The following is a 14953-nucleotide window of genomic DNA, read 5'->3' as shown; positions in this document are numbered from 1 at the left end:
ATGTAATGCATATATTTTTCGTGTAAGAAGGAATTTCCACTAAAGAGAACCCGTATTTAATTAAACCAACATTTTATAATCCATCTCCTCCATCGTGTGATCGTGCAAACATCATGTTAGATTCACAAACGTCACGGCAGAAGTTTTGCGAATCACCATGTTTACCTCGTCACTGTCGCTCCTTCAGCAGACCCTCTACAGTGGTTTATCTGATGTACAAACCTTTTAGGAAAACGAAATGGACTTGGGGTCAGAAGCGAGTGGGGCGGTCTCGGACATAGATATTTTTCATTTTATTATTCTTTCAGATGTTATGATTTCTCCTCCTTTTCTTTCTTTCCTCCTTTTGTTCCTATCTTTCTTTCTTATCACATCTTTGATCCACTCGCATTAAACATGAGTACAGAGAGTAAACGTGCCTTTATCCCGTGCTTGCAGTTTCACCAATTCCTGCAGTCCTAACTTAGTTTGCCATTAAATAAATAATAAACAAATGACGACCGACTAAAACTGGAGTGGGTTACAGAATGGTGACCCTTTCAGTGCTTAACCATTATATTTGTCGCTTATCCAGATAAGGAGTTTGTTGTAACTGAACCTTTTACCAAAATTTTGTTAAACCTTTTACTCTACACACTGATTAATATTTCAATTGTTATATATATTAAAAAAAAAAAAAGTACTTTAAGTTTACTGTAACTTTAAGACTGATGATCCTATATTCGAAGTGGCCTTTATCTATACACCTTAACTACTGCCATGTGTTCTAGGAAGTTTAAAAAGCATGTGAGCGCAGAGTGAAATAACCGACCCCTACCCATGCAGCTTCATGTAGCGTGTAGCAGAGCATTTCCCCACCGCTCGTGTTCCCGCAGGTCTGCACACTTCCACACCATATGTGCGGGTGTGAGATTCGCTGAACTTTAGCGGTCGGCTGCATTATTCAGCAGAAGCCGAGAAGGACCTTAACGGATGCCATTTCAAGTCGTGGTTGCACACATCAACCGGTGTTCCTGAGCTTTAAAATTCCGTGAACAACCAGCACTTTATCCAGCGCCTTCCTGGGTCTCTCGCTTCGCACGGTGACACGTTTCAGCTGCGTGCCTTTGATGTCTGAGTGCAAACATTTTGAAACGTTTTGAAACACGCTGAGAAAATGCGTCTCTCAGCAGGGAGCTGTGTTTGGGAGTAGCACGAGTGGCTGTGGAGCAAGAAATCTGAAAGCAATATGCTCTTCTGCCTCGCTCAGATACGCGCAGCCGTCCAGGGTTTGCCAAATAAACATGAATAAAAACCAAATGAGCAGCGTGCTCTCGACCTCACATCTGCTGCCATGGCAACAATCAGCAGATTCTTGCTGGAATTTCTTTTATATAACAAAAAAAAACATTACAAATTCCAGCTCGATCGAATAATGCAAAACGTACAAATGGACGACCTTCTCTATTTTTGGTCATCGCTTCTGACCTTTTGACCTTTTAATTAACAAATGACCTCCTTGTGAATGGTAGTGATCTGTTTTGTTTACTTTTTAATTTCCTCCTCTTAGTGCTTTTAAAGAAGGTTCTCACAGCTCAGGAATCATGAGAAGTGTCAGTAATGTTTAGGAAAGTCCTGATTTGGTGCACGGCCACTTCCAGGACCTCCCTAAAAAAAAAGTGCCTGGACCGGACACGGGACGGAGTCTTCCTCTTCCTTCTCCTTCTCTTCGACGCACAGGACGACTCCTAGCGAGAAATGTTGTATATCTTATGCTGGTGCCAGGGGAATTTGTACTTAATTTTCATCCAATCAATGTGTTTATACATCTCCTAACTCATCCACATGGTCTGGTTTGTTTCATACGGGCTCAGATCCGTGCAATCATATGATTCCTTTGTTAGACATCCAGTCTGACATTTCAGAGGAATTTCCCGCTTCTCTCTTCTGCGCTGCCTTTTGATGTCGTCCGATTATTGTGGTTGCCAGATTTTTCAGGCTGCAGATTTTTTATTTTTTTTTTACCCCCACCATGTGTGTGAGGTAAGGTTCTCTTCAGACATTGTTTGGTCGAGATGGCCGTAGCCCGCTGGCCGTCCGTTTGTCTTCATCGTAGAGAATTTACTCGACTGGAAACAGCATGACATCACCGAGTCCCTACGAGCAGCGAAGTCTGCTTCGTTTACTCTGAGCCGTCATCGACCGTTTATTATACCTAAACATGCACAAAGATGTTTGATAACGGCATAAGGCTAAAATATTTCTAATCCTGAACTTAAACCGCACCTTAAACCAAACTAGAACCACAAATAAAGATGATTTTGGTATTTTAAAGAGACCATGTGTTTCTTTTAAGCAACATTTTTTTGTTTTGAGGTCTAGAAGTTATTTCCACATGTCTGTATTATGACATTTGGATGCATGCATGCACTCACACACACACACACACACACACACACACACACACACACACACACACACACTGTCTGCTGTTTATCTCGGAGATCAGAGAAATCCAGTTGAGATTTTGTTGAAATTAGTTTACTTCAGTAAGTCTCTTCCAAAATAATCACGATATTGTGTAATGTTCTGAAAACTTTCCTTCAACAATCACAGAGCTGCACAATAAAGGGGGAAAACAACGCAATGTGCAGTCATGATATCGGATGTCACAGTATATGTTGTAAATGAAGATTAAAGTTGTGTTCACTAGTCTGTTCATGAGAACACTAATCCAATATTTTACCTTTTAGAGCTAATACTTGCGTGTAAGCAAGATTTAGCAAGATGCAAACTATTTTTTTTTTCCTATTTAATTATTTATTTTTTTAAACTTGGCCCATGGTCCACATTTGCGTGTGTCGGCTCTGCGGTCGTACCCTACCGGCCGCACGTGCGGTACGAGAAGAACCCCGGTCATACATGTTGCAGTTTTCAACCTTGAGCCAAACTTCTTGATTTCATTACAAAGTTTCATCGTGATGAACTGTTAAATATGGAAAAAAATAACGTACTCTTAATTTATCCACTTTTGGAGAACGAGTGCTGACTGTACTGTAGCTTCCACTCCTACTGTATTGTCCTGGTTTTGGCTGACAGGAGTGAACTCCATTGGGTTTTCTGCTGTCCTGCGGCATCTTTTACACAGTTTGACACGTCGTGTGTTCGGAGATGCTTTTCTGCTAAGCACGTGTGTACAGAGTGGTTACAGACTTACTGTTTATCTCCTCTGACCTCTCAACAAGGCTTTTCTCTCGTATATCTATCTCTCTCTCTCTCTCTCTCTCATATATATATATATATATATATATATATATATATATATATATATATATATATATATATATATATCGTATACGAGTTTTGTTTTTTCACTATTCTATAGACGTGTGTGTGTGTGTGTGTGTACAGTATATGTATGTATATACAGAACTCTGAGATTTCGCCCCAAGCACTTGTGTACTTTTCTGATGCGGCTTCTTAAAGGAGACCAGTGTTTTGTACCATTTCAGTCTTTCAGCCTCTTTGTCTCTGTCCCTTTAGCAGATGATTTTGATGTGCTATAAATGTATCCCACCCCCCACGCCATCTCTCCACCACCCCCTTTTCCACATGTAACTGATTTAGTCTGAAATTTGTAGTGACAGAAGCGCTGCTCCTTGAGCCACTGAAAAACGACATTATCGTTCCCCTCTGCTAGCATCTGGAAACCAGGGAAAATTCACTTCATCTATCTGTCTCCAAAACACATGGGACTGAAAATGGTGTCCAACTACCGAGTGCTTTAAACATCAAGCCGTGAGACTGAAGCATAAATATGAAGTGTTACTTTCTGAGAAATACTGAAGGTTTAACATGTGCTGATATTTTATTTGAGCTTTAATATGAAGAAATCCCAGTGCTGTATTTACCTCTAATGACCTCCTGCTTTCAGACAGACAGACAGACACACACACACACACACACACACAGCGAGACCCAAGTATGTATAAATATACAGTATATAGCGCTATGAGAATTCTATTCTACTCAATTTTATTATTTATTTAAAATAGAGTAGACAGAAAATGAGTAAGCTGCTGCTCCTGACACTAAGCATCTCCTGCTTGTCTAATCTCTGTAAAGGTGTTTATATATAAATATAAAAATAGGTAATGCTTTTAAACTTTTAAAAATCATATTACAGTAGCATTTTGCTTGAAAGCTCTTCACTCACACGTCATTTAAGATTTAATAAGGTTTAAAAGTTAGCTTCAATAAACTATGGAGAAAAGGGAATTAAAAAAAAAAACCTTGCATTTAAACGTTTAAAGTTCCCGATGATTTCAGGTTCCAGGTGGAAAGCTTCAATTAACCTCCGCAGTTCTGAGGACCTTTTTAGCTTCGACTTTCTGATAGTCGTGTAATAGAATGAAAGGAATTTCTGGTTACTTACTTACACAAAAGTGTTAAACTGTCCATCAAACCCACCAGATGACACTCATAACGTATATATCCACCAGTCCACCCGGCCGGAGAGCGAATTATATGGATTTCGATCTTTATTTACAAACACCTTGGACTAAAGAATTTAACAGCCTTAAACAAAAATGTTTCGCATAAACATTTATTGATGGAATTCGGCATCTGGCTGTGTAGACTTTAATCCTAACAGACTTTCATGTAAATGGATGTTCGTTCTTTTCTGTGCAGGGATTTTTAAATAAGTAAATAAATAAATAAAATCTGGTAATTCTGCACATGTGTAAGAATCCAGCAGTTATCAAATAAGTTAAGACGGTGAACGGAGCCTTTGCGCCCGACTGACGATACCGATCGTGACACAAATGCAACGCCACAATTAAAAAGCTCCACCTAGATGTGATATGTGAAGCATCTCTTCCATGCTGCCGGTGTCGGTATGTTGAACGATCATTAGTGTGTTACTCGAAGGAGGAATTTAAGAGAGTTCGCATATTCGCAGAGGTCGCGAAGACACAGCCAGGGAAACTGCGGTAGTAATTTCAGTCTGATTTGTTTGGAGAGCGTCCATTTCCCCCTGCAGCCAAACTCGAAGGCTTACATTAAAGCCTCATCCTAATTGATGCCTGAGCCCATCTCCTCCCTCTGTTTAAATCTGGCCCGACAAGATGGGAGAAAGATGCCGTTTTCAGGGTGGGTTTTGTATGCGTGTCAGATTTTGGCCCATTAGCCTCACAAACTGATTCACTAAAGTCGTTTTTATCCCCCAAACGCCTGTCAGCGAGTCCACTTTTATCACGGGAAGTGAAAATAAACACATGCTCAGTGCAATAAGTTTTTTTTTTTTTTTTTTCTCCCCTTTTCTTCCTCCTTTTTTTTTTCTTTGAGAGGTTTTTAGCTAACGACTGAATTACGATTGAACATGTATAAGTTCGTTTACTCCGATTTTTTTTTTTTTTTTAGACTCCGTTAGCAATCGGCTCACACACAGCATCTTAAACATTGTCTCCAGTGTGAACACAGTTAGTGTGCTTTTCTCTCGTGTGTGTGTGCGTGCTTGAATGTAACACTATATCTCAGATTAAACAATCCACAGCTCCAGCCCTGTTTGTGTTCAAACATTTACTTTTAAAGGATTACAGTTTTGGGCGCCAGATCCAGCACACAGACACAAAGGCGGCGACGCACTTCAGCACTCGCTCTATGTAACCTGACAGTCTCTCTCTCTCTCTCTCTCTCTCTCTCTCTCTCTCTCTCTCACACACACACACACACACTTTCATTTCCTCACTTTTTTCATGCTCTCACAATTATTCCCCCCCCCATTTCCTCTGATCCTTCACTCTCTGACTCAATCTTTTGCTTAAGACAGTATTAATTATGATCTTTTTGAAATTGTACTTCCATTACGTAGTTATAATTATACCACGTTCTCTACTATCCTAAGCTTCCTTATTGTCTGCTTGCTTTTCCACTCCAAAAAAAAAAGGTTGATTTAAGACTTTGTGAAAGATTGTAAATCCATTGTGGTGAACCACATAGTGTCTGGAGGGTCTCCAGCATGTATACACACACACACCCACCCCTATTAAGTCTTAAGTCGCTTAAGGTGCAATAAGTAGACGCTCCTGACACCCCAGACAGAGGAGGGGGCAATGTTGCAGACACAAATTTAGTTAATTACGCCCGACTCATCAGTGCTTATTAAGCTGCTTAACAGAGTGCATCGGGGAGGTGAGGGGTCTGCGCCCCTACTGCAGTGGGTGGCACTCAACCCCGTGGGAATAGGAAAGAAATGCGCTCAAGTCTGCCCTTAAGCATGGCTTTTAGTGCTCTGAGGCTTGACCCCGAACTCAACAGTGTGTGCGCACCATGGTATTGTTCTGTCCAGGCTCTGCTGCTGTCTGAACTGAGATCATTTGGACTTGGTTCTTGTAAGATTATTTCAGTGTTTCTCTCTCTTCTTCAGTCTAATCCTAATCTGAAAAAATCTAGGACTAATCAATAACAGATTTAGCTTCAGCAACTGACCCGGTCTAGCTACAGTTCATGTTTCTGAACATTCCTAACGTGTTCCGTTAATAATTTGTATTCAAATCTACAGCTCTGGAACTGGAAAGATCTCAAAAGAATGATCCAGACCAAGGGTAGAATTCTACACATTTCTATTTTACCCAGGAAATATTTTGCCCGTATTCAACAAGTGCCCTTAGACATCCTTTCTAAGTGACTTTGGTGTGAACATGTTTCTAGGCTTTTCTCAGTACAAGGATCAATGTAAAATGTCTGCGCTAATCTCACGCACAGAATATTGGGAAATACTGTTTACCGAGAATGTGCGTGTCTGCCTGTGCACATGTACCTGTGTGTCTCAGACAGACACGTAAACAGAGACACGCATGCAGTCAGACTTCAAGAACTGATCATGAGCTTGTATAATAAATCCTTGGCAATATTTGAACCAACCGACTTCTGCATCTTGCATCTCTTGTGTCTTTGGAGCACATCGACATCTCTCATTAAATTAACCTGTGAAGCCATGTGTAGAATTCTGTCCAGGACAAAGTTAATTGTTGAGTCTGTTCAGCGGTGTGAGATACGGCACATTGACATCGAACAAAGTTTACAATTTTTTACTGAAACTTTTAATCGTCTTCGTTCAAAGCATTTTTTTTTATTTAATCGAGTGTTTTGATTCAACAATATTTGACTCAACTGTCATTATATAACCAGATACACCTCTTGTGTGAGGAGAAAAAAAATATGTTCAATATCACCACAATTAATGGTGTAGCTCCTTAACTGTGGTCATTAATGTGTGGTTTTTATTTTTTATTTATTTATTTTTTTAACGTAGTAAGTTTGGTGATTTTACCCCACAAGCCTGTAAAATTTTCTGTTTATCAGTTTAAATTCCTGTCAGTCTGCCAATCACTAACATAATCTCTCTCTCTCTCTCCCCACTGCAGCTGTTCTGAACCTGGACAACACCGTGGTGGACCTGGAGACGTTACAAGCTCTGTATGAGAACGTAAGCCTTTCTCGCCGCTCTACACCTGCACGTTTTCCCACTCATTCCATCTTAACTGTTTGTTCGGCGTCTTTACATTTGAACGTCGAGCGAGCGTAATGAGCGTATATAACGATTAAGGATTATTTACGGCCCAAATCGGATTTACGTGACGTTAGCTCCGTGTCCCTGATGCAACACGACCAATTTACTCTTCTCAACATTTAATCCTGTAAGTGTAGGGTGTTCGTAAGGGCAGGTCTGCTCAAGTATTTATGAACCTAGTGTTGAAATGTGGTGTAGCAGTACAGAGAGGTGGTCCAGAGTCTCCTACTAACAAGTCTGTTCACTCGACTGGAAAAGAACAATAAGGAATTCTGAGAGTTTTCGAAGAGCCGAGATGATCGAAGTTTTTTTTATGTATGTATAATATATACTGTAGGTCACCTTTTGTTCGCTCACTATCGCAAACAAGTATAGCTAGTGGCTATTGAGCGGTTAAACAGAAAAGCCTTCATGCATAATATCAGGAAATTGCAAGTTTAAGACCTTGATGTCAAAGCCTTCAGGAGTCTAAAAAGTAAATCTCCCCTTTCAATCACAGCTTTGCTAGCGGAGCGTTACGCCGCTCTGTGCCACAGTTTGAAAAGATCTCTTCATGGCTGTCATTGTGTGCATCAGTTGCACAACTGCTTTGGCTGAAAGAGCAACTGTTTGCATTGCATTGCAGGAATATTTACTGTTCATCAGTGTGCAGTTTGAGATTTATTATTTAACAAACTCATAAGTCATCAAGATTTCTACTTCAGCCTCATTTTGATGTGCTTTAGCAGCTCTGTAAGCATCTGTTTTAACCTTTTCTCCAACTCTGCTCACTGGGCTTTAGGAGCTAACTGAAGCTGGACAGTTATCACTTCAGGTTGTTGAATTAACCTTCTAGTAAAAAAAAAAGTCAATATAACCGCACTAACAAAGTCTCCGGCTGACGTCATCACAACAACCGCTAACGTCTTAGGAATAACAAATACGCAGCACCAACCGACTCCAACATCCTCTCTGATATTTCTATACGACTGCATCTCAGGGTGGAGTTTTCCTTTAAGACTCATCTCTACCTCTAGCTGTGGGAACAAGCACGTGGTTATGTTTTTTAATGAATATAAAATCCATGATCTATTCTTCCCAAAAATGCCCATATGCAGCACTTTATTTCAGTTAATTATATTTATTTGAGTTGTCATTTCTTCAGTAATCGCAGCGCTCAGAGCCAGTGCCAAGACCTTCGGGCTCGTTTGTGAGTTTTGAAAATGCCTTGTAGTTGAAGGGGGTGGGTGGGTGGAGTTAGGGGTATATTTGGGATGTTTGGAACATGCTTCTGGAGGTTCTAGACCCAGGGGAAAAGTCTGCGAAACTTCAAAAGAGAAATGCATTAATATCAAAACATGTGAAAGCCACAACAGCGCAGGAATGTGTGCTGTTTCTGGGAGTTTGCCTTGTAAAAGTCTGAGCTCAGTAAGTTATGCCCTGCCAACACCGGCTTGACCCTGTCGATACTGCAGCATTATCACACTCCTCCTGGTGAGCTGTGAAATTAAACCATTCTCCGTGTGCGTTTGTGTGCACGCTGCAATTACAGGAGTGTGAAAGATCAGAGACTCGCTTTGTTCCACATATTACCTACATATCGGTGGACTGCGTTTCCATGTGTCGAGGGGCCTCGGGTCATAGTTGGTGGCCTCTGGGGGTCTGAAGAGCAGAGAAATGGTGCCTTCAATCGGGCAGAAAATGCCTCCGAACCAGCTAAAAGCTCCGTATGTCCATGTCTATTTTCTGCATCCTGTGGATTCTTCAATGATAACACATCTGTCTGAGCAGGATCATTAAGATGTTTGTTTTTATTTGATCTCTCGTATCTAATCACCGTCCAGACACTGAAAATGCCAATAACACTGATGGACCCAATCTTTTTTTTTTTTTTTTTAATTATTATGAGTGTCTGTGTTCACACGGCTCTTCCCTTTCTGGATGTTTGGTCAGTGGCTGTGAAGAGCTGATATTTATGTGAACTGCATATATATATTCAGTCAAAGACTGCATTGTAAACTCACAAGGGCTTGAGTGAGTGAGTGTGAGAGGCTGCTTCCCATTAGCAGTAGTTTGAGCATTGGAGGCATTGCAGTGTGAGCAGAACGTGCCTTCGCGGACAGATGGCGGAGTGAGCTGAATGCTAATCAGTGCGTTTGATGCGTCCGTTTGAAGTGCCGTGGAAGTATGCGCCTGGCTTGATTGATGCTGCGATAGAGCTTAATGCTGCAGAGTGTTTTTCCAGAGTTTACATTCACACGTCTTCCTCCCTCAAACATGTATGCATGCATACACACACGAACACAATCTGGCACATTTGGATACACACTCATACGCAGGGGCATTGCCAGCATCTCCATGGTCTGCCATTCGAAACGTGAGCTGAGCTTGTAAAACAGTACCTTTTGTATCTTGCTGATTTATTTTTTTTTTTTTTGTATTTTTTTTTCCTCCTTCTGTTTCTCTCCTCATTACACTAAGAGAAACCCTTTGTCTCTCCGCACTTTGATCACCTTTCAGGACGACGGCCATTTTTGAGGCTCCAGTTGGTGTCTGTTGCTGTCGGAGCAGCGTTTGATGTTGGAGTGGGATGTTTACCGAGGTGTTTACTTTCTCTTAGGGAGTCTGGAGAATCTCTTACATCCCAGTGCACCAGAGCGTCCACCACTTAACGTGATTGATTGGGCGGTTTGAAGGCCGAGGAAGGACGCAAACTGGGCCTTTTTGTCTTCTCGCCTCTGACGTATGCGTTGGGATCAATCACTTGATGGATGCTGTGACTTCTCACGCTTAACTCGGTTACGCTCAAATATGTAGAGCTCTCCGCTAAAGGAGCTCTTCAACCAAAAGTACCAGCATGGCTTTATGGTGAATTAAAGCTGGCAGCCTTGTCTCATGTGCACGGTCCTAACAGGAACTTTCTGTTCAGGGTTAGCATTGTTGTTGTCTTTAAAGGAACAGCTAATGAAACGTTAGTGTTCTTTTACTCCAAGTATGTTCAATCAGAAGGGATGTATTTGGTTTCAATTTTTTTTTTTTAAGGAAGGTTAAATTTCGGTACATTGCTGTGAATTTAACAATCACAGACTCTCCTTAAAAAATAACCCGACATTTAGCTTCTACAGTGTGTTTTTGAAGCAATTTAAAGTGACGGAATTTGTTCTAATGTAGAAATTTATATGTATCGTATGAAAGACGTCGGCCGTTCCTTCCTCAAAACAGTATTTTTCTGTCGTCATAGGACGTGCAGAGGAGGACATGCTTTCGACGGTGTTTTTTTGGGGTGTTGTATAGGGTTTTGGGGTTTGCATGATCTGTACCTCAAATCAAAACCCTGAACAGTCCAGAAGAAACGCTAATGTAAAAAAACGGTTTAACCGTCTAGTACAGTTCTAGTATGAAAGATTTGACATGTAGTTTGTTCGGTTTTCTGTCCCACGGTGCTACACTTCTACTGTGTACGCTGTTATCGGACAACATTTCTGTGAACGTTAAACGGATGCTGCAAACGACCGCAGGATCTTAAGCAGGTCAACCTGGCTGGCTATATTGAAAGTAATACTGAATGACTGGATTACTGAAGTTGTCTGATGGGACTTTTGTTTTTTAACCCCCCTAAAATAACAGACAGAAGAAAGCAGGATGAATGAAGTGATAGATAAATAGCTGGAAACTTTAGCTGTCTTATTGTCTGTCCACAGTTTGTTTTAGGAAAGTGTCCATTGTCAGCATGTGGACCACAGCAATGCCTGCATCCCTCTCATCTGCAGCTCACTCCACTAGCTCTCTGACATTGTTTCTTAACCCCAAACTTTCCATAAATTTGTGCCTCGACCGCATTTTTCTGTCATGTTATAGGATGTGCAGAGGAGGTCATGGTTTTAGACCGTGTGGTTTTCTTTGGGGTACATAAGGTTTTGGGGTTTTCCTGCAAGCTTGTTTTTCCCTACAAAGGCGACAGAATGCTGCGTTTTTGTTTTTGAGCGACAACTCTGGGCAGAATAGAACAATAGCGGTCGACATGCTGGAGTAAAAACGACGTCTTTCCCGCTCATGTTTAGAATCACTGGTTGGTGTCGTGCTGATGAACGGTTGCTCATTGTTGGTGAAAACTCATAATACTGGTTTCATTTCAGGTGCAGTAGGTTTACCTACAGGTATCTTCTTCATAACTAGCATGTTGTATGAAGTCCATCTGGTGCATTTATTTATTTATTTGTCACACAAGCTCCCAGTCTCAGTATGTGTCTAATTTAAGCTGACTGTGTTCATTTTTATGCCTGTTTATCAGGTCCTGTCTGTGTCCATTCGAGGTTCTTATCAGTGTGATATCTCCAACTGCTGATCGAATCGTTAGTATATTCATGTGGTGTTCTCATAACCAGGAGCTGAACTGAATAGGATCCATTCAGTTAGTCAAGGTCACAGAGGTTTTTCCTTCCTGTTTGAAATCTGTTTTAAGAGTATTTGGTGCATCCAGATCAGTAACAAGAAGGACTAGGCTTGTTCGTGTAGGAGGCTCTCTCAGTGACGACGATGACACTCGCTGCTTTTGTTTGGCTTTGAATTGGCAATTATTGATACCAAAACCTTTATCTTCATGGTGACTTTTCCACTGGGAGTGTTTTTGCTCTTGGCCTTGTGCTACAACCTGATTTGGCAAGCTGGTGATCGAGCGCTTTACATCACTTGATGTTTTTTTGTGTGTGTTAAAGTAGTAGGTTTGCATGTTGTCGAATCTGTGAGTTGAGGTGCCGATTGTTCGGCTGTTTCAGAGAGCACAGGCAGACGAGGTGGAGAAGATCGAGAAGCACATCAAGTCCACCAAGGAGAAGGACGGAGCCAAACCTCTGGACAAACCCGAACAGTAAGAACTCTCTCTCTCTCCCATCTATCCAGTTTTCTGTTAGATTCTGTCTCTGGGTCACACTGTCGCTCTTTCTTTCTTCTTGCTATTCTCTCTCTCTCTCTCTCTCTCTCTCTCTCTCTGCATATCTCTTTTGAACACACTGCCCTTCTCTATTTGTATCTCTGCCTATTAAAGGTTTTATGTAAACTCCTACAACATACAAGGTTCCAAGTAGAACCCTTTAAGAATGCTAGAACCCATTAACCTTCAAAACGGGCATCAAACACACCCCCAAAGTTTACAGCTATTTTTCTTTTTTGTTGTTGTCTTCCTCCCCCAACACACACACTCCTCCCTTAATGAACACGTATATTACCTTCTGTGCAGGTTCCTGCTCCAGCTCTCACACATTCCTGAGTTTTCAGGAAGGGTCTTCTGTATCCTGTTCCGGTCCACGTTTTCCGAGTGCATTTCCTCCATCCAGCGCAAACTGGAAATTCTGCAGAAAGGGTGTAAGGTCAGCACACTGAATACACTCCGTCATATCTCAGTCTCTGCCTCTGACCTGCAGTATTATAGCCTCTAAAAGACTTGGACATACAAATTATTTGTTCATTTAAGTTTTGATCATGTTTCCGTTCCACTTCAGACTCTGCAAAGTGGTTCTGGTGTGTTGCGGGTTCTGGGACTGGTTCTGGCTTTTGGAAACTACATGAATGGAGGAAACCGAACCAGAGGACAAGCAGACGGCTTTGCGCTAGACATTCTGCCCAAACTCAAGGACGTCAAAAGCAGCGTTAGAAGCACCTCAACTCACTTATACACACACTTTAATTTTCCTTAGTTATGCCCCCACCCCCCATATATCTTTAGTGAAGTGTTGTGTGTTTTTTTCCATTCCTCAGGACAACAGCAGAAGTCTTCTGTCTTACATTGTTGCTTACTACCTGCGACACTTTGATGAGGTATCGACATCATTTTGTGTTTAACTGAAGGAAAATCATTGTGTGTTGTCAAGCGCTCTAAAATTGTCAGGAGTTAAGTGTAAATCATTTTAATTATTCTTTTACCTTTTTTTTGGCTGAGGTTCTTACGGCTTCACAGAAATGGTCAAATTGATCAGACTGAATAAATCTTATAGAAGAACAGACCCACACTTCGTTATTTGGCAAATAGTTTACGCCTTTTTAAAATAAATAAATAAATAAATAATTATTATTACTTTTTCGAAGATTCAAATTTTTTTTATCCAGGCTCATAATGAGCTTTCTGCATCCAGATGATGCGCATGTGTTGTGCAAATATTTCTAGTCTGTCACTTGTAGTGTTTTTACCAGCTATACAACTCTCCACACAGTTCTGTTAGTCCATGCAAATACAGTGGTCCCTCGTTTATCGCGGTTAATGGGGACTGGAACCCCTCACGATAGGTGAAAATCCGCAAAGTAGGATTGGCCCTAAGTTTGACCTTTTCACTGATAGTCATCATCTTCCTCTTCCTCTTGGGCTCACTAGAGGAATCTTTCGCAGGGGCACGGCGCTTAGGAGACATTGTAAGGGCTTAACGAAAAGTTAATTTCGAACACAATACGTTAGACACAGTTGACAGCGTGAACAAGAGTGGCGAGATACAACAAGGGAAGAAGCAGGGAGAGGATGCGATGATGCGCAGCCAATCAGCTCAGATCTCGTGCCAGGAACCAATCATGTGCCTTGTCTGAGTGCCAGTGGGTATGTACAAAGCCTCCGAGAGAGTTTCTCTCTTTGTCTGGCATCCTGGGAAACCAATTTTATTTTTATTTTTCAATGAATATTTTTGAAAAATCGGCGATGTACTGAGGCCGTGAAACTTGAACCGCAAAGTGGCGAGGGATTACTGTAGTATCACTGTGTGCGTGTGTGTGTGTGTGTTTAACCTGTATACTATCTTTGTAACTGTTCATGCACATTAAAGAGGGTGCTTCCCTACGTGTGTGTGTCGTCAGGACGCTGGCCGGGAGACTTGTGTGTATCCTCTGCCTGAACCACATGACCTGTTCCAGGCGTCTCAGATGAAGTTTGAGGATTTTAATAAAGATCTTTTGAAGCTGCGAAAGGACCTACGAGGTAACAGGCTCTGCCACTGGGCCACCAGATTAGCCGTATTTCACCCTTCCACCTTTTCCTCTTTCATACACCCTTTCTTATCTCTGTGCCTTATTCTCAAAGTCAACGTCTTTTTTTTCTCAACGTCTTGGTAATTTCTTTCTTTGTCTTGGTAATTTCTTTCTTTATCCACTACATATCTCCTCCACAGTGCTGATCATCTGTGTTAATCAGTGCTCATATCAGTGTTTAGTTGGATTTAGAAAACCAACACCTTCATGCCTCAAAGCACAGAATAGCCACAAAATACTACACGCAAGTCTGCACTCCACACACACACCACACACACTGTAGTCTCACCTGTCTCAAATTGATGTTTGTGACTAATATAAAGTCGTGTCTGTGTCCACTCTCTCAGCTTAACAGCTATTGCGCGTTGCCAATCTCACATAATCCTGTTGCATTTACGATTTTTGTATAGTCTG

General features: G+C 41.4%; 1 protein-coding gene across 2 annotated transcripts in view; it reads left to right on the top strand.

Annotated features, from left to right (window-relative positions):
- fmn2b (formin 2b) overlaps positions 1-14953 on the top strand; it is a 69883-nt gene that overhangs the window by 26899 nt on the left and 28031 nt on the right. For both annotated transcript variants that reach the window (XM_047817558.1, XM_027132777.2), the window contains 6 exons: positions 7410-7471; positions 12310-12401; positions 12771-12900; positions 13033-13179; positions 13289-13348; positions 14369-14489. In XM_047817558.1, coding sequence (XP_047673514.1) covers positions 7410-7471; positions 12310-12401; positions 12771-12900; positions 13033-13179; positions 13289-13348; positions 14369-14489 — 612 coding nt within the window. The remainder of the gene's footprint in view (positions 1-7409; positions 7472-12309; positions 12402-12770; positions 12901-13032; positions 13180-13288; positions 13349-14368; positions 14490-14953) is intronic.

The sequence above is a fragment of the Tachysurus fulvidraco genome, chromosome 8, assembly GCF_022655615.1.
Source record: "Tachysurus fulvidraco isolate hzauxx_2018 chromosome 8, HZAU_PFXX_2.0, whole genome shotgun sequence".
Lineage (NCBI taxonomy): Eukaryota > Metazoa > Chordata > Actinopteri > Siluriformes > Bagridae > Tachysurus > Tachysurus fulvidraco.
Note: the sequence above shows the minus strand (reverse complement) of the source record. Positions and strands in the feature narration are given on the sequence as shown.